This window comes from Alosa pseudoharengus, unplaced genomic scaffold (assembly GCF_046254945.1).
Source record: "Alosa pseudoharengus isolate Yale_2024_CS ecotype anadromous, Long Island Sound unplaced genomic scaffold, YU_APseudo_1.1 YU_APseudo_1.1_scf_17, whole genome shotgun sequence".
NCBI classification, from domain to species: domain Eukaryota; kingdom Metazoa; phylum Chordata; class Actinopteri; order Clupeiformes; family Clupeidae; genus Alosa; species Alosa pseudoharengus.
In genome coordinates this window covers 8352043-8372619 of record NW_027468640.1, presented here as the reverse complement: position 1 = coordinate 8372619, position 20577 = coordinate 8352043, and the positions used below count along the sequence as shown (strand labels likewise).

The 20577-nt window shown below is 43.9% G+C and overlaps 1 protein-coding gene across 1 annotated transcript in view; it reads left to right on the top strand.

Annotated features, from left to right (window-relative positions):
* Window positions 1-2152: 2152 nt before the first annotated feature.
* The window catches only part of LOC143127863 (sodium/potassium/calcium exchanger 2-like), a 72144-nt gene continuing 53719 nt past the window's right edge, over window positions 2153-20577 (top strand). Inside the window, exons 1-2 of the mRNA XM_076289577.1 lie at window positions 2153-3088; window positions 10200-10207. Coding sequence (XP_076145692.1) covers window positions 2153-3088; window positions 10200-10207 — 944 coding nt within the window. The remainder of the gene's footprint in view (window positions 3089-10199; window positions 10208-20577) is intronic.

Sequence of the window (20577 nt, the reverse complement as noted above, 5' to 3'; positions counted from 1 at the left end):
TTTAAATGTATTCATTCCGAATAACTTAATCTCACCCTAATATTCACATGTCTGAAATTAAATGTAGGCCTATGTTATTCGTATGACAACAACCCACAATAAAATGCGAAGGTGAGTTATTTTGATGGATTGCAAGAATGTTTGAAATTGTGAGTGGCTTGCGCGTTAGGCTACAATGGAGACACGGCGAGCTGGACATTAGGGGTATTTCTGTCAGGTTGTTTGAAAGGGAAAGTTGTGATTTCAGAAGCAGACTGGTTACACATGGCTTTAAATGGGGGTCCATGTGCGGCCAATGTAATGCCCCTGTTGTTCACCGCTGGGATTTCATTTTCATAAAATTTCAATTTCATTACAGGACTACGGGGAAGTTTACTGTAGCCTAGATCATGCAGACTGAGAAATAAGTCGTCGTTTTCGGAAACCCAGAGGTGTCATTGCGTATTGTGCTAACGCATGTGATTGTCGTGAAAACTACAGCCTATGACTGAAATTCAGCGTCATTGGAGTGAAAGACCACAGTGGGTGTATGATGTGTGTTGAGGATCCGTAGGACAAGGACAAGACTCTTTTCCAAAATAATAATATTTGACGTCACTGCTGCGGTAACTTTAATGTTTATTATTTTGGAATAATTTCTCCTCGTATTAAGCTGTATGCTTATTAGGTATTTTGAAAAATAGCACTGCCTGCGTTTTAACACAGGACGTTTTCTTTATATATAAGGTGCCTTTAAAATGCACACTGTTAAGGCTACAGTTTAAATTCAAAACACTAAATAAATTAGGTTACTTATGTTCCACTAGAAATGGAATTGGATTCTCATTCATAATGTTTTTTCAAAAGTTACAACTGACAAGTAGCTTTTTTACACAACAAGGAAGGCAATGACTGCTAAAAACCCTTACCAATCCTTCCCTGTATATTTTTTTTGGCTCCTCGAAATAAGCCTTGAATAATCTAAATGTATAATTTAGCTTGACTGGTAGAACTAAACCTGTGTGTGTGTGTGTGTGTGTGTGTTTACGTGTGTGACTGCACCTTCGATTTACTGTGCCTCCCAGTCGGCCACTGCATAACACGGTGTCAGATCTGGGCCGGCAGTGAGCCAGGGACAGCTGATATCCATCCTGCTAGTCCTTTAGACTCTCTCTTTGGCTAAGAGTGCAGTTGACCTTGAGTTCCCTCCCTGTGACCTTGACGGTCTGTGTTGTGGTAGGCACAGCTGCATTGCTCAGATGGTCGTTGGTGGTTGGTGGTCAGCGTTTGGAAAGAGTCTGCTCTCTCAGGCTCTCTGTGTTGAGTATGCTTGTTTGGGTTTTACATCGTTGCGTATGATATAACCAGCGCCATACCAGTGACAGTGACCTGATTTGATTGGAGGATTCTTATATTTACATAATGGTGTACAGTTTGTGCTTGTTATATTGACCTTAGGATTGCAGTGCTTTATTAATCAAATCTGCTACAGATTATCAATAACTGAAGTTTGTGTCTGTGTTTATGTATGTGTGTGTGTGTGTGTGTGTGTGTATGTGTGTGGGTGTATCTCTCTGTGTGTGTGTGTGTGTGTGTGTGTGTGTGTGTGTGTGTGTGTGTGTGTGTGTGTGTGTGTGTGCATGTGTGTGAATGTCATGTTGCTAATTTGCATTATGTGTGGGCATATGTGTTCTGTTTTGGTCATGTGTATTATTTGACCACGTATGGATGTGTTTCCCATGTCTCCTCCTGCACACACACCCTGTATGTGTTCTGTGTCTCGTGCCTACTGTATGTGGGTGTGTTTTACTGATATAAATATTTATGCCCTGTTTATTTACACTGTCTAATGTTAATGTGTGTGTGTGTGTGTGTGTGTGTGTGTGTGTGTGTGTGTGTGTGTGTGTGTGTGTGTGTGTTCTTTTCTCCACACAGGGGCTAATATGAGGAAGCCTGTTGGTGTGCCCGACCCAGGAAGGCATCAAGCTCCTGCTGACTCTCTCTAAATCCTCCAGCTGTCCCGTCATGCCTTGCTCCCCATAGACCCCCCGACCCCCCTGCTCTCATAACCACACGCTACAACGCACACACACTCACTGAAGTCCCCCCCCCCACCCCACGCAGCCCTCACAACACACACACACACACACACACACACACACACACAGTAGCCATGGGTCTGGACACGGCATCACATGAACCCCTGCTGAGCGCAGGGTGCAAAAGGCAGCGGTACCTACACATGCGCAGGAAGTTGAGACCGCTGCGGATCGCCGGCTTCCTCCTGAGTCTGGCAGCAATAAGCACAGTCCCTTTCGCCCTGGGTGCCTTCCCGTCGGCCTTCGGGACGCACCCTTTGCTGGTCTCCTCCTCTTCCTCCTCCTCCTCCCTGTTAGGTGGGGCGCAAGTCCTCCTCGCGGACTCGGCGCCGCACAGGACTTTGCTGTCCACTGACCGCTGGCGCTCGGGCGACAACGCCTCGGCGGAGGACTCGCCGGTGGCCATGCGCTCGTCGGCGGCGGACGGCAACGAGTCGCAGGGCGAGTACCCGCAGGATCTGTTCACGCTGGCGGAGCGGCGGCAGGGCGCCGTGCTGCTGCACATGTTCGGCATGCTCTACATGTTCATCGCCCTGGCCATCGTCTGCGACGAGTTCTTCGTGCCGGCGCTCACCGTCATCACCGAGAAGTTTGGCATCTCCGACGACGTGGCCGGCGCCACCTTCATGGCGGCGGGGGGCTCCGCCCCCGAGCTCTTCACCTCCGTCATCGGCGTGTTCATCTCCCACAGCAACGTGGGCATCGGCACCATCGTGGGATCGGCCGTCTTCAACATTCTCTTTGTCATCGGGATGTGCGCGCTCTTCTCCAGGGAGATCCTCAACCTCACCTGGTGGCCGCTCTTCCGCGACGTCTCCTTCTACATCCTGGACCTTATCATGCTCATCGTCTTCTTCCTGGATAACTACATCACCTACGCGGAGAGCCTCGGGCTGCTGTCGGCCTATGCCTCGTACGTGATCTTCATGAAGTTCAACTCCAACATGGAGTCGTTTGTCAAATCCTGCCTGAACCGGAATCAGGTTGTGGAAGTGGAGGCCCCACCAAAGGTCAGTCCTGCTTATGTCATTTTTGAAACTCCTTTTCTTCCCCTGTGATTAATATCAGCTCTGCCCGGTCCCCAAGAGGGTCGTCCGTCCCGTCTGAGGAGAGTGCAGTTATTTGTGTCTCAGGAACACAGGCGTCTTGACGCTGAGTAGGCCTGGGAATGTTGCCAGGCAACAGGTAGACATTTTCTCTCCTGAGACAGCCCTTTTCCTCAACATCGCAACTCTCTCTCTTTTCCTCTCCACTCTTGGTCTTTTTCTTGTTTCTTGTATCACTCTATATTTTTCACTCTCTCTCTCTAGCTATTTCTCTTTCTCTCTCGTATTTTTTCCTTCTCTCTCTCTCTCTCTGTCTCTCTTCCCTGCTCTTCTGTCGGTCTCACTTCTGTGGTTATTGATTTGAAGAGGCCAGGTGGGCTGTTTTTCCTTCTCCCAAAATGAATTCTGTCATCTCTTCTCCTGTCACACCATTTTTTTCTACCAAAGTAGAAATAGTCATTTACTTGCAGTAAATGTTGCGTAATTGACTTGTCACTGACTTTTCACTTATAGAATCGCTTATTTTAAAGTAATTCAAATATTTATTATCATATATGTTGTTGGCTACAGCAGAGGTTGTCGAATCAGATAGCAAGCACACATTGGCCCAATGTTAGTATTGATTGTCAGTGTCGGTGGTGGAATTTCAACGGCGAAACAATGTCACACCAACGTTAGCCCCTCAAGCAATTGTATATCGAATGTTGGTTTATAGTCATGTTCGGCGACAAAGCCAACGTGTCACTTAAAGAAAAAAAAAGAAAAAGGTATATGCAACAGTGTTTCAAAAAACATTAAAGCAATGTCTGAATGAATAGTTGGTAAAAGTGGTATACTTTGTATTGCCTCTTATAACAAGAGGATTAACAACGTCGAAACACTGTCACGCCAATGGCAGTCCACCACCAACTGGCTGTTTGCACCTGCAGTGATTGTCAATAACACAACTTTTATTAAGTGTTACCTTACACCTGCATTTGTTTGTAAGATTAGGATAGGTTACTTTTTTTTACTTTGACTGTTTCCCCTTATAATTGTATTCTTAGAGGATTTAAAATGTTGAAACACTGTCACGCCAACGTCAGAACACCGACTGGTTTTTTTTTCCAGCTTATTATTATTTCTGACCAACATTTCATTTTGGAACATCTAACAAGAATGAAAGCACACTACAAAAATATGAACTATAGGGTCACCATGACCGTTATGTGCGCGGAACAAAGGGCTATAAATAGCAGTCATTCAACCTTAGTTGTGTGAGGTAGGTGTTCCTCCCAGCGAGAATGGATATTGATGCTCATCGTGATTCAGCTCGCATCATCATGTTACAATGGACTTTGCATTCTAAAGAGTATAAAGCAATGTCGATATGCGTCGTTGGTTTGATGTAGATCTAAGCGATAGGTTGTAACATTGCCATGTTTCAATGATAAGGATAATCTGCAAGTGGTAACAGTCCGCCATGCGTCCGATATGTAGGCTGATGTTTTGGAGATTGTTAAATGATTTTCTATTGAAATGTCAACGTCGCAACAACGTTACCCCACCGGCTAAAATGACGTTGGTCCAACGTCAGTAAACAACGTCATGTTGTTGGCCCAACGCGTGCTTGCTATCTGGGGAGTGCCAAATTGAGGTGTGCCGTGGGATTTTGAGGAACCCAGTGTGCTTTTACAGTATACAGGTTCAAATAATAGGCTAGAGGGTATTTTTTAAATGCATCAATGACAACCTCAGAATCAACAGTGTTAGGTAATCATAACATGTCCGTTATAAAGTAGCCAGTAGCGGCTCTGTCAACATCATGTGAGCATATACAGTATGCCTATTGCTGTGGTCTCAGCACATGAACGCTCTGTATAGAAAAATATGGCCATAAGAATGGACAGACACCCCTGCTATAGCCTATAATAATGTGTGTGATACTTCATAATCAGTGACAGTTGGTGTGCCTTGGCATTTTGGTATGACCTTTGGTGTGCCTTAGCCCCTAAAAGGTGAAGAACCTCTGGACTACAGTATGAAACTGATACAATCAGTAGGATAATATTTCAGCAATATTTCCTTCAAAATCCATCCCACCTTGTGTGAAGCATGGTGTGCTTCAAAAAGCAGATATTGAGTAAGTTGGTGGCATAACAAAAAAAAAATTAAAACAGAAGCAGAAAAAAATCCAACTTCTTGTTCAGCCTCCCGTCCCAGGTGTTTCGGAGGCGTTGTTAGGTGAATTGGGGATTGCGGGTAATTCTAAATTGAGGCCGTGTCTCTGCACCTTCGGAAATGCAGAAGAAGTTAATTGGATTATGAATTAAGCGTAGGCTATCATTTGGTAGCTTAAGTGGAATCGAGACGGGGAGACCTGCTAAGCCGGGGTAGAATTCATTTGGATTTAGTCACCACCAACGCCTCATTGTATCCAACCGCGTATGCTTTAAACTTGACGGCTTACAGTACAGGCTTCCATTCAGCTGGATAGAGCACAAGAGCGTGGGTTATCATTGGCTCATTTGTACAGTTTGGAGTTTGGAGCAGCATTGCTAGGCTAGCATGAGCCAAATGTGGTGACTGATGGTTGTTACGTATTTCCCTTCCCCCAATAGGGAGAAAGAACACACTGGACCTTTTATCTGCATACGAGTAAACCAAAAACAAACCAGCTAAGAGATAGGTACTGCACAGAAATGCCTAAGCCAAAACAGCTTTCAAATGCCGGGTGAAAATCTGCATCGATCGTAATGATTTCAGCAGTCTGTGTTGCCAGTATGGGTGGGATTGGCTCTGTATTGTTGTGTCACGCAAGCCTATGTAGCCTTTACAGGGATTTAATAGAATTGAACATCCAATGGCAGTGTCACTCTAGGTTAAGCTGAACAAACTGTGCCCTACTTTTACTTACAAAATCCCTGGAAATATAGGCATTCCACACTCCCGCAATAATCACAGCACACATTTAGAAATATTGAAAGAATCCATGATTATTATGTGTTGTGTCATTATTGTTTTCAGACTTCAAAGTTATCAAAGCTGTTATTAAAATAATGCAGAGCAAGTAAATTAAGATTCATTTCGCGCCTTTGGATGTTCATATTCTTTGTTAAAGTAGCTGTCTGTCACACTGGGGGAAAGACTATGTCAAGTCTGCAGGTATTGTCATTTGTCATTAGGGTTCTTTGAATTTGTATCGCCATTCCTGGGATGATCAACCCCTTTGGAACTGTTGCTATTCATGATATCTTTCCAGGGATAGTGTCCAGTCGCCCTCCAGTCTCCCAATGCGGTTACAGCGATTATCCGGACGGATTTAGGTTACTTTGCAACATGACCTCTCAAATGAGTTTGAGAGATATGATCTTCTGAAAAGCCACACTGTAAAGCTTTGACCAAATCAGGATTTAGTCAAATTACATAAAGAAAATTTAATTGAAAGGCAGATACAACCACACTCTCACTATCTGTGAGGAGTCTTAAGTGAAACACAAATGAAAGAGAGAGAAAAAGAGAAATAGAAAGAGAGAGAGAAATAGATGTTTTTTTTATTTTTTGTGCCTGACCTTGAGCTGAAATGCACTCTGCATCTATAGAGTCGTGGGGGAGATGGGGGGGCTCAGAGAGAAGAGAGAGAGGAGAGAGAAAGAGAGAGAAGAGAGAGAAAGAGAGAGAAGAGAGAAAGAGAGAGAAGAAATACAAAAAGAGCAAGAGATCTGGTGAGCTCACACCTTGCTTTCTGTGACTTTTCCTCAAGCGAACACTAACTCACTTCTCTTGTTTTTGCTCTCTTTCTCTCTCTCTCTCTCTCTCTCTCTCTCCCTCCACCCCCCCCCCCCTCTAGTGACTAATTCCCTTCCGTTCCTGATATGTCTAGAATGTATTTCTGTTTGCCAGTGTGGCATTTGGATTTTGATCACAATAGCGCAGGATTTGATGTCTTGCTCAAACGCCTCAGCATTGAGTCTTCAGGCTACACTCTGGGCCACATGCCGGCAATCACAAAGAAACGTCACAGCCATAAGCAGCCCTCACTTCAGTACTTATGAATAATACAGGGCTAAGATGGAGGAAGATGTTGCTGTTAGTTATATGAATATGGACACTGTGGAATTGTAGTGTGTGGAGAAAAGAAATGTTTTAGTGAAGGTATTGGTCATGAGGGTTTCAAAGTCTTATTAGGTCTTGCAGTGAAAGGAAGGGATCATTGGAGCATACAGATGTTGAAGTTGCGTATTTTTATTTTGTGTTTTATTAGGACTTATTAGGTAGCCTATTCTCAAAAGGAGCACCATTTGTATCCTGTGCATATTCTTTTCAACTTCAAGGTCATTTGGATTATGCTGAAAAGATCACTCTTTGACTTCAAGTAATAAAGTAGTAATTTTACTGGCTGTAAGAGATATCTTTCATTTAACACCCTTTTGTGCTATATTATAAATCCAGGAAGTCCAGTGTCCTTAGAACTGTAACTAGATGCGGCAGTAATTCTTATTCCAACGTTCTTTAAATAACTGGATGCTGAAATCATCATCGACATTTCTTCCTACCTACCTCTAACCTTGGTCCTCACTCCTCCTCGTTGCCTGCCTGTCTCTCCCGCGATGAAGTCTGATGCACCTGACCTCGAGTAACCTCTGTCTGAGGCCCGTGGAGTAAGAGGCAAGCAGTGGGCGGCTGTCCGGGCACGTGTGTCATGTAGGAGGCTGGCAGGTGGACAGCTGAGCTGACGGCCTCCGCTGCTGTCACAGCCCCATCACAGCAGGCGACGGAGGTGACCGAGGAGGTTGAGACGTGTTGGTTGTGACACGAGAGAGAGAGAGAGAGAGAGAGAGAGAGAGAGAGAGAGGCAAGAGTGGGCAAGAGGGGTGTTGGAGGGCATTGTGATTAGTGCAACACTGATGAGGACCTTGCACTGAAGGAAGATAATTGAGAATACTGTAGGTAGTCGAGCCTGATGCGTCATGCTTCGATACTTGTACAGTGTTGATCTTTGATCTGCTAAAGAAACCCCTCATTGGATCTATCCCTTCAACTAGTGGCTTTTGAATAGTCCAGTAAAAGAATGTGTTCCTTAGTACAATGTAAGATTCTAAAATTCCACATTACTTTTGATGGACCCAGATACTCTTTAGAACGGTCGTTCAGAAAACACACCAGAGTGACCATACTGCTGCTGAAGGTTCCGGAATGAGGAGTTGAGTTTTCAGTCGGTATGAAGCTGGAGGGATAGGGCTAGAATGGAGACTCAGCTGCCTCATGCCTCAATATTATCTATCGACTGTGGTTCAGATGTGGCCCAGGTCTGGCCTGGTTCTGCTGTAGAGCCGCTGATGAGGGATGAGAGTGGTCAGGGGCGGTCAGTGGTGCTGAGGGAGGATAAATGATGATGGGAGATCGGACGGAGACAGTCGGACGACGGAGCGGGGCGCAGGACCTGCTTCAGCGGCTCCGTGCCCAGACGCGACGGGACAGGACGCGGGCGGCCGGGTGTGGCACGGAGCTGGAGTCTGGCCGGCTGCTGGCTCAGATCTGGCCTGGATCCGGCTGAGTTGGCGCCACAGAGATGCGTAGGGGAAATGAGGCGTCTCAGTGCTCCTGCAGGAGGATGGATGAGGGGAGGTGGGAGACTCAGCTGTTTCATGTCTCCCTGCTAGCAGAGTGCAGAGTGGGGTGTGGCCTATGCCTGGGCCACATCTGGCTTGCATCCGGCCTGGGTCTGCTTCAGAATCGCAGATGAGGGGATGAGGAGTGTCCGAGAGATGAGGGAGGAGTGAGGAGAGATGGCCGACTCGGACACTTCATTCTCATACTAAGAGTTCTGGATGGATCTGCTCCAGAGACAGCGCACATCTCCTTTGGTCAGAATCACACATCGGTAGTGGTTAGCATGGCTCCACTGTAAAGCACTTTGGGTGCCTTGACAAGGTGCTACACAAATCATGTTGTGGTTGTTGTAATAAGCAAATGTACTGCGCTTACTCCGACTCCTCCCTGCTGCCATGTGGTAGCAGCAGGGTGTGTCTGCCTGCCTAGCCCTTGGGTTCAGTGTGCCTGTATTTAAATTGAGCAAAGTAGTTTAATAGTACTTTTTTGCTTGAGGGTCTGAGCTAATGTGCAAATTTGCGAGTTTGCTTTTCGCCTCAAGCTACAAGTGAGGCTATGTGGACAGTTGATTTATGTATTGATATATAGTTTTGTGTTAAATAAGACTGCATTGATGACGTGGATGTACTGGCATTGTGATGTATGTATTGGATGAACTGTAAGTCAGGCAATATTTCCAATCAATCGGTTGCCTACACATGCAAATCAATACCATCCCAGACATGCGCTGGTCCGTCAATATAAACTCAGGCCACGGAAGCTGCCGGTAACTCTCTGGTTGGGTTGGTAAGGTTAGCCAAGATTAGCCCTCCTCTGTTCTCCCGGCTATCCCCTCTCTCTCCTGCAGTGTGTGTGTGTGTGTGTGTGTGTGTGTGTGTGTCAGTGTTGCAGTCTGTGGGCAGGAGCCCTCTGCCGTAGCAAACACTGCCCAGTCAGAGGCAACCCTGTGAAAGCCTTGAAATCCAGTTAGCTGGACTATACATTGCCATGGCTTTTTACTGCGGGAAGGAGACAAGAAACCCACCAAAGTCACCTGAACAGCAGCTCTAGTAGCTCAAGCAGCAGCCACTTCAACATTCAATTCAGTCCAGGGACACACACAATGGAGAGAGTTTTTTACTCCACACCTTTCACCCACAATGAGAGAGTTGTGCATTGGGCTGAATGCGCGTCTGTGCATGTGTGTGAGTGTGTCTCTCACTCTATGTGTGTGTGATATGCATGTGTGTGTGTGTGTGTGTGTGTGTGTTTGTGTGAGTGCATCTATGTGTGTGTGTGTGTGTGTATTTCGTTCACGATGTAGCATCGCTGACGGGTGATGACTCAGAAGGTGGGAAGCCCTCCACTCTTGGCTCCGCATCGGCAAGGGAACACCGGTGCAGCAAATCCCGCTGAAATTCCCACACCGCCTGCCTGTGGTGCTGCTGGTGGTGGCTACCCTCACCCTGGTGCTGAGCAAGCGTGTGTGGTGTGGTGTGTCCAGACTGTCTCGTGTAACCTTTACCGACGGCAGATGACTCACCGGACAAGCTGGGGATATGGCAGACTATAGGTCTGGTCCATGAAGCCGATGTTGTTGATTAAGCAGGGACATAGCAGATGAGGAAACATGTGCCAAGGACATCAATGGCATGGCTGAAATGGCACTGTTTTTGTTTGGGAGAAGTCAAAATAGCCCTTGTCGTTTAAATAGGGAGATTTGTTGGAGCAAAGTATTTTATCTGATACATTATTTCAGCGCTCCAACTGCAAAAAGAGCCTCAAGGTTGGACTATGAACCGATGAGAAGCATCTCATGCCTTTGTAGTGGTCATGGCATCGTATCTCTTCTGTGTTTAACACACACACACACACACACACACACTCACACACACACACACACACACACACACTGTGGCACATGTGGAAACTACCAGGGCCTGCTCCGGTGGTGTACAGGGCTTCTAATGAATCGCTTATTAGCTCACCCTGTGTGTGTGTGTGTGTGTGTGTGTGTGTGTGTGTATTGCCCCCAGACTGTAGCGCTGTAGCTGCCTCATGAACATGCCCCATTGTGTAGCACTGTAGCTTCCCCATGAACATGCCCCCAGAGTGTAGCACTGTAGCTTCCCCATGAACATGCCCCCAGAGTGTAGCACTGTAGCTGCCTCATGAACATGCCCCCAGAGTATAGCACTGTAGCTGCCTCATGAACATGCCCCCAAAGTGTAGCACTGTAGCTGCCAGGCAGGTAGCCGTTGGCCGCAGCAACCCGATTGTTGCTAGGTTTTCGTTTTTTTTTTTTCCCACAACGACAGTAGGCCTACTCGGTGACCTCGAGAAACAGAGATCCATGTGAAAAATCCAAAAATCCATTTTAGTATGATGGTATGATATAAATGATTTCAAATACAACCTGTTATGAACACCATAGCGGCCGTGTCGAGTGTTCGTTGGTTATCAAGTCAGTGGACTCTCAATAAAAGACAATTTTTGTTATTTTTTTAATTTTTATTGAATATCAATAAAATCTAAGCTGAAAATTGACCCTTTTTGTCCCCCCCCCCAATTTTAAACCAATTACTTTGCCCCAAGCAGATCGCTAAAGCCTAACACTAGACCTACTTAGTTGACAGTTAATTGGCTTAGACTATAGGTTTAGACGTGTAAACAAATTAGGAATGGTTAACCAGATACATACTGTAAGCTAATTACAGTTGTATTAACAACAGAAATCTAACTAGCCAAAGGTTTCACTGTAGTTTTGTAAGCATGTTGACATAATTATCATGGAGTACAATCTCTTAGTGGGGGTTCAGATCACTCTTGTGAACACAACACTGGTTAGCGCTTCGGACTTGTAACCAGAGGGTTTCCGGTTCGAAACCCCGACCAGTAGGCACGGCTGAAGTGTCCTTGACCAAGGCACCTAATCCCTCACTGCTCCCTGAGCGCCGCTGTTGTTGCAGGCAGCTCACTGCGCTGGGATTAGTGTGTGCTTCACCTCACTGTGTGTTTCACTAATTCACGGATTGGGATAAATGCAGACCAAATTTCCCTCACGGGATCAAAAGAGTATATATACAGTACTTATACTTATACATTGACATGTGACTACGTGGACACTAAAGGCCAACGCCCACTGGCGTCGTCTTACGCCAAAGTTTAGAACTCCATTATCTTTAACGGAGCAAAGCTCACTGGCAGCATACTGTATGATGGCAAAGTTTAGAACTCCAGTCTCTCTCTCTCTCTCTCTCTCTCTCTCTCTCTCTCTCTCTCTCTCTGTCTCTCTCTTTTTGTGTGTGTGTGCAAGCCCATTATTGTACACTGTTGATCTCTGAGCAGTGGTGGGTGTGATATTGAGTGGGACAGCAAGAAAGACAAAGTGTCAAAACAGCCGCTTGTTTAATGAAGGCTTTTGGGTATTGCTAATTGCTAAATGATTGGGACTGAAATAGAGTTGACCCCCGGTCTGGCTAATTCTCTTGTTTAGCCTTCTCATGTGCCGTAGTCCTAAAGCAGACAGATGGAGAGCCAGCCACAACGAGAAACACTCTCCCAATCATTTAAACCAACAAAAAACTTGTGCTATTAGAATGAATTAATAATTCAGGGCTCTCGTTGTAAGTTAAGACGCTTATATAGGCCTTAATGTATTTGGGTCTGGTTTAATTAGCATTTCATTCATCTCTGAGCTTGGAACTTGTAGCGGTCGCGACACTAATTAAACCAACAGAGAACGGCCAAGTCACACCATGCAGTGTCCAAGCTCCAACAGGGACAGGCTCTTTGGTGTGTGTGTGTGTGTGTGTGTGTGTGTGTGTGTGTGTGTTATTTTATTTGAAGAAACATCTTTTCTCAGTTTCCTTAGAATACCATTTTGACTGAGGAATAAGCTCACTGAAGTATACTGTTAGTAGGTTACATGTAAAGTATGGAATTCTATTTTCGTTTGGTACATTTTATTAAAATAGTAATTAGATATAGAAATGTAGTAACATAAAATTAGGAATATTTTACATAAACATTGCATGGACTCACTTAGACTCAAAGTTTGAATTGCAAATTGGACATGATGACCAAAGTCCCATTTTGTTTTGTCTACTCAAAATGCATTACTACTACAGCCATTGTGCTTGAAAATACCTATAGAAATACATTTTAAATAACTTGCCATACTTTTAACCCATTGACAAGGGAGAGATTTTTGCAAGTCACTCTAGAATCTAGAATCCCATACTTGTGATCATAGCCTAAACACAACAGGTCCATTAGTGGTTATAACTGTTCAGGTAATCAATGTAATGTTTGTAATGGATACAGTTTTCAATGAAACATTCCATACTAGACCACCACCATCCCTGTTGTCCTGAGGGACTGTTGACCAACCCATGACCAAGTCTGACCTCTCCTATGTAGAACTGCACAGAGGGCAGCGAGGGTCCGCCGGTCACCACAGCTCTAAAGGACGGCGTGTTCCCATTGATCCTGGAGGAGGATCGCATTGAGCAGTATGCTCTCATCCCATGAGCCTCACTGCCCCGGTTTAACCATATGTGTGACCTTCATGCGTGTGAGCCCGCGTCCGGATGGTCATTCCGGCTCTGTCTGTCTGCAGTCGGTCCGCACACGTGGTCTGACTGGCCGTAGAGATTAGCCCTAGCTCTAGCCCGGGGCTACAGTCATGGAGAGACGTTCTGAGAGTTTTTCATTTGCTGTTGTCTAGGGCTGGGCGATATGGACCAAAAGTCATATCCCGATATATTTAGGTTGAATATCGATATAAGATATATATCCTGATATTTTTTCCGCAAAGTTAGAGCTGTAAAATGAAATGTTCAGTCAAATATGAGTAGTTTTATTGAAAACTCACTACTCAAATAACAATAAAATGTAAACATAAAACTGGAGTGCCTTTTTTTAAATCAAAGCTCCGTAAGGTGCACATTTAAATAAAAAAAAATATCTTAAATAAAAATAGCCTATAAAATAAAATAGGCCAATCTTTGAAATATATATATTTATTTGAGAAAAGTAGCGTGCAGCTTCACAGCAGTGCAGAGAGGGGAGCAGTGCAGAGAGCTCCGGTCAGCGGCTTGCGTGGAGCAAGGATCACGGCGCAAATTTGAACTATATCGATATATGCGATATGGTCTAATTCCATATTGCATTTTAAAATATATCGATATATCTTTTATATCGATATATCGCCCAGCCCTACTGTTGTCCTTCTCCCAAGCACATATTTCTGTGTTCAGCTTTGTGGATATTTGTGTGTTCAAGTTTGTGGATATTTCTGTGTTCAGTTTTGTGGATATTTGTGTGTTCAGTTTTGTGGATATTTGTGTGTTCAAGTTTGTGGATATTTGTGTGTTCAGTTTTGTGGATATTTGTGTGTTCAGGTTTGTGGATATTTGTGTGTTCAGTTTTGTGGATATTTGTGTGTTCAGTTTTGTGGATATTTGTGTGTTCAGGTTTGTGGATATTTGTGTGTTCAGTTTTGTGGATATTTGTGTGTTTAGTTTTGTGGATATTTGTGTGTTCAAGTTTGTGGATATTTGTGTGTTCAGTTTGGTGGATATTTGTGTGTTTAGTTTTGTGGATATTTGTGTGTTCAAGTTTGTGGATATTTGTGTGTTCAGTTTTGTGGTTATTTGTGTGTTCAGTTTTGTGGTTATTTGTGTGTTTTGTAGTCATGTTTTAACTGCCAGTCCTTGACTGGACCACAAAAGTGCAGTGGGTGAAGTGATGTCATTGGACACTACTACGGTAGTGATGGGGAGATTTGCTTTAGTCTTCAAAAGAAAACCAACCAATTTGCAATGCAACATTCCTTTAAATAAACATGCATTCATGTACACTGAAAAGCAAACTGTTATATATACACTATCGGTCAAAAGTTTGGGGTCACTTAGACATTTCCATTCCACTCCATTATAGACAGAATACCAGCTGAGATCAGTTGCATTGTTTTTTTTAATCAGGGCAGCAGTTTTCAGATGTGAATTATGTGCTTACATAATTGCAAAAGGGTTCTGAAATGTTTTCTCAGTTAGTATTGATATGTTAGTATTAGTATCAGATTAGTAAACAGAATGTGTCTTTCGAACATTGGGTGAATGGTTGCTGATAATGGGCAATGTAGATATTGCATTAAAGATCAGCCATTTCTTTCTACAATTTTGCAATGATGTAAGCACATACTGTAATGTAGTCTGAAAACGTTTGCCCTGATGAAAATATGTGCAGTGGTCTCTTCATTTTCCCCCAGAGCTGTACACTTACACAACCAAAAACAATCAGACATAGAATTTGACTCAAAAACTACAGTATAAAGGTAGAAAAAAAATACTTTGCAGCCAGAGAATTTTCCAGGCGTTCTCATCTCACTCTAGTGGGTATCAGGCTGCATTAAGGATATAAGACGTGACACAGTAACTGCGGGGGAATTAGGGCCTTTTAACTGTATGTCCTGAGCTGAGCTGGGTCAGGCGGCCAGTGATGAGACCACATGGCGCATGGCGCATCATGCCTCGACGCAGCACGGCACGCCGCTTATCTGGCCATCTTCCGGCCTCTCGGGCTCTCTTTGTGTGTGCTTGGACAGACTGAGTCAGGTTTTCTGAAAATACAGCCACGCGAGGATTAGATTATCTGGCACTTTCTATGTGTCCCCATAAAGCCAGTCCAACATCCACAGCCAACCACCAACCCCTCCTACTCTCTCTATTTGTGTTAATGTGTGTGTGTGTGTGTGTGTGTGTGTGTGTGTGTGTGTGTGTGTGTGTGGTGGAGAGAGAGAGAGAGAGAGAGAGACGATGGAGAATGACCTTTTTGTCCTCTGTGGAAAACCCATTGACTACACCGCCACACCTCCTGTTGTCACCGTGATGTTAATACAGTGTAATAGAAGCCTGCGTCATTACCGCATCATTCAAATGACTGAGAAGAAAATGAAACAGAAATATAGCACGTGATGATGAAGAGTCTGTCAGTTGATGTCATCACCAGACGATGGACTAGAAAACAGAAAGCACACAATAGAATGCATGGAATGCAAATGTGTTTAATCCGGAAGCATATTAAGTAGGATTCAGGGCCTAGTCCAGAGCCCCACCGCCCCCCCCCCCCCCCTCCTTCTTCCTCCGGGGGTGGCTTGGGAGGGGGGAGAGGGTGGGTGCAGTAGAGGGGCAGATGTTGCGGCAGAAATGGGAGGTGAGATCCTGGATGCATTAGCAGGCTATAAATAGCTGAAGCAGGGACCCACACTCGCTCTCTCTCTCTGTCTCTCCCTCTCTTTATTCCCCCCCCTCTCTCTCTCTCTCTCTCTCTCTCTCTCTCTGTTTTGAAAACAATACTTTTCCTTTGCGTTTTCAAAGAGCTTTGTCCATGTGAAAATGCGAAAACTGAAAATGCTGCTGCTAGCAAGCTTGTTTTAAATGACATTTCTTGCATAAGCTGTAAGATTATTACAGAAGCAATGGCACTACTAGATGAGATACATTTATAAATGGTTTATTTTTTTTTGTGTGTGTGTGTGTGTGTGTGAGAGAGAGATAGAGAGAGAGAGAGAGAGAGAGTGAAAGAGAGTGAGAGAGAGAAAAGTACTAGTAGTAGTAGTAGTAGTGTCCAGGCAATAGTAGTCGACGGGGTTGAAAGCACTGGTGATGTGTTTGAAGCACCAGAGACTGACCTTTGCTTTGCCATCCTATTTGCGTCCAGCACAGCCAAGCTTTGAGGAGCGAACTCATTCCTGTGAACAACACCTGCTACCTCTGCTGTAGAATGTCCATCTTTCTGGGCAGTACAGAGACTTGTGGCTCTTCATAAGGACAGTTGGAAGCAGTTGAAAGCAGTCTTCAAAATAATAACACAGGATATGGTATTGTTTTTATACAATGTAATATGCATGAAGCTAACAGCACCAAGGTCATAGGCTGAGGATCACACACACACACACACACACACACACACACACACACACACACACACACACACACACACACACACACACACACACACAGTTACAGTTCAGCATTGGATAAAACCTGTCTGGTGAAATTGCATGTTCATTTGAAAGTAAAATCTACCAAAAAGTAGATTGTGAAAAATGTGTGATGTATATTAATGTGAACACCATGGATGTGAGCAGTGTGGCCTGGCCTGTTAGGTGGGCTGCTGTTCCAAAGGGCAGACTCTGGGGGCGCTGTGGTGTTACTGGCTACAGTGCCTGTACCACATGCGGGTCCACGTTGCCATGGGGACTTGAGTTCAAGTCTGTCCTGGGTCATTTCCTGATCCCATCTATCTCCTCCCACTTGTTTCTGTCAGTCTCTTCACTGTCCTGTCAATAAAGGCAAAAAAGGCAAAAAAATATATACTTAAAACATAGAAAGGGCACACTCTCTGGAACATACGGTTAAGAGCAAAATGATTCATACCCCTGGCAAATATTGATTTAATATTGATTTTCTCTCTATCAATATGTTTGTTCTGACTGAAAATGGCACTGCTACATGCCAAAAGGTTGCAAGACAGTGTGGTAGAAACATGGAATCAGAAAAATAAGTGTTTTTATCTTTTTTTAAATGTTTGTGAAAAATGGTGTGTCCAAAATTATTCATACCCCTTTTGAATAATCAATGGAAACATCTTTATTTGCCATTACAGCTCTCAAAATGGTTCTTAGAATACCTACCAAGCCTTTCCATGTCTCCACAATAATTCTAGACTGCATCTTTTTAGCAGCAATCTGGGTTTTTAGGCAGGAACAATTATTTGCCATCACTCTGGCCTTGTGCTCACTTTTTTTGACGGATTGAGGACTCTGGCTGGGCCACTCTAAAATATTGATATTGATCTCTGTTAACCATTTCTTGCCTTGTTGGGCTGCATGTTTTGGATCATCAATTTAATTCAATTGACATGTACGTCGCTTTGGATAAAATTGTCTGCTAAATGAATGAATGTGAATGTAATCTTTACGACTCATTTGAAAATGTGTTGCAAGGCATAGAAAGTCCTCACTTTAGAAGAGCTCACAAAATATCATTAACTAACCACTTGTAACTCCTGAGTTAATCATGAATCATGAAGTTTATAAAACATGTATCCACATCCTAACTAATCATTGGTGCATATGTATATATGTGTATATTTTATATATGCATATTTTTGTGAATGTACAGTACCCGAGTCAAACTTTCGTTTAAAAGCATAATTACGTCCGAAGCGCCACTTTTAAGCTGGTCCGCGTTGTTGTTTTCGGGTGAAATGGCCATTTGAATGGAAATCCTAGGGGCACTACTATTTTGATACATGATCGCGTCAAAATCGCTATTTTTAAAACACTAATCAGTGTCTCTACATCATCAGTGTCTCTACACATGAACTCGAGCATTGAGAACATGGTTCGTGTACACATAGTTTACTAAAAAGAAAGGTTTTGGACAACTCACTCCTTGACTGGCAAGATGGTGGCGAGCAGAAAAACCAAATGAGTTGTTACATACATTCTGGAGGAAAAGATCAGGCAGTGTGCCGAGAGACCTACCCCAATAGTAGGCATTAGACCATTAAACCACACAATGATCCAAAGCATACAGCCCAACAAGGTAAGAAATAGAACAAGAGAACAATATCAACATTTTAGATTGGCCAAGCCAAACTCCAGATCTCAATCTGTCAAAAAAGTGAGCACAAGGCCAGAGTGATGGCAAATAATTGTTCCTGCCTCAAAACCCGGATTGCTGCTAAAAAGGTGCAGTCTAGAATCATTGTGAAGACATTGAAATGTAGGTATTATAGGAAACATTTTGAGAGCTGTGAATGCAAATAAAGATGTTTCCACTGATTATTTGAAATGAGTATAAACAATTTGGACATGCCATTTTTCATAAAAATGTTTAAAAAAGATGAAAACAGTGTCATTTTCCGTCAGAACAAACATTGGTCAAGAGAAAATCAACATTAAATCAATATTTACCAGGGGAAATGAATAATTTTGTTCTTAACTGTAGCTAAACTAATGTGGCCTCTAGGATTGTATGGCAACTCTCCCTGTCATATAACAGATGTGTGGGGTGCGCTAATGCACGCCTCATCAAGACATTAACATTAATATGTTTCCTCTGCACGGTTTTATTCAGCGCCATAAACGACAGGCTAAATCGTACGGCAGGCTAAATCGTTTGCTAACCCGGTTGATAATTCATCTCTTCTGAAACTGAATGAGGACATTTGTAGGCTGATAAAATGCTGATCTCTCTCAGGGATGTTTGCTCTGTGTTTGAGCCCCATGTCGGCCATATTTAATGGCAGATTGCAGCATGTTTGGTGGCATGTAAAGTCGTCACTTTGGGAGTCCTAAGTTGATTTAAACTGAGCAGACATGATCCAAAATACACAAGTAAGAAGGCCTCACAAAATATCTCTCTTTCTCTCTCTCTCTATCTCTCTCTCTCTCTCTCTCTCTCTCTCTCTCTCTGTCTCTGTCTCTTCATCAATGTCTTAATATCTCCCTTTCTAGAAAAGCACCAAACTTGTGTAGCAAGTTAATCAGCATCGCTGATTAATAATATTATTCTCATGTTCTATTAGTCACACATTTTGTTCTGAAATAGCGATGCTGACAGCCTCTATGGACACAAGCATAAATGACACTGACCAAACAAATCACAAGCAGCCACCTACACACATTGTCTCACAAAAAGAGCACACACTTCTATGACTCACACACACACACACACACACACACACACACACACACACACACACACACACAAACACTCACTCAGACACATACAGACAAAAACATACACTCACACTCCTGATCCTGATATGGCCCTGATGTTGCCTTGATGTGGACCTGATGTGGGCTTGACATGGGCAGCCGTGGCCTACTGGTTAGCGCTTCGGACTTGTAACCGGAGGGTTGCCGGTTCGAACCCCGACCAGTAGGCACGGCTGAAGTGCCCTTGAGCAAGGCACCTAACCCCTCACTGCTCCCCGAGCGCCGCTGTTGTTACAGGCAGCTCACTGCGTCGGGATTAGTGTGTGCTTCACCTCACTGTGTGTTCACTGTGCGCTGAGTGTGTTTCACTAATTCACGGATTGGGATAAATGCAGAGACCAAATTTCCCTCACGGGATCATACTATGTGGTCCTGATATGGCCCTGATACGGCCCTGACCTGGTTCTAATCTGGCACAGTTCATACTGGTCAGGGCCAGCAGTAGCTGCACTCTGCCCCGATTGTGAGGAGCTGAAGTGGGTCAGTCAGTAAAGACTGCTCTTTTTACTGCCCTGGTCATCGTTGTGTGTGACAGCTGATGCAATATTACTTCTTGGTGTAAGTGGTCTCACTGAACGTTTTTTTCTAGTGTGTGAGTTTTAGTGTGTGAGGTTAAGATTATTTTCATTCTGTACAATACAGAACTGGTGCTAGTAAGCCTGGTAATAAGCCGTTAATACGGCTTTTTGAAAAGAGAGTTTGAATCAAACTCAGATGTACCTGATATACAGTATAGACTATATATATATATATATGGACCAGACAGATATAGCTGAACTGCATGTGCCGTTAAGTAGCCTATTTCTCTCCATGGCTGAATTTGTGTGTGTGTGTGTGTGTGTCTATGTGTGTCTATGTTTGTTTGTTTGTTTGTTTGTGTGTGTGAGAGAGAGACTGTGTCTATGTGTGCGGTTGTGGTTGTACAAGTAGGCACATTTTATATACGTAAATACTTGTAAAGGGCTAAACAAACCTCTGTCAATTCAGTCGAGAGACGAGTTTCTGTGTGTGTGTGTGTCTGTGATGTGATGTGTGTGTGTGTGTGTGTGTGTGTGTGTGTGTGTGTGTGTGTGTGTGTGTGTGTGTG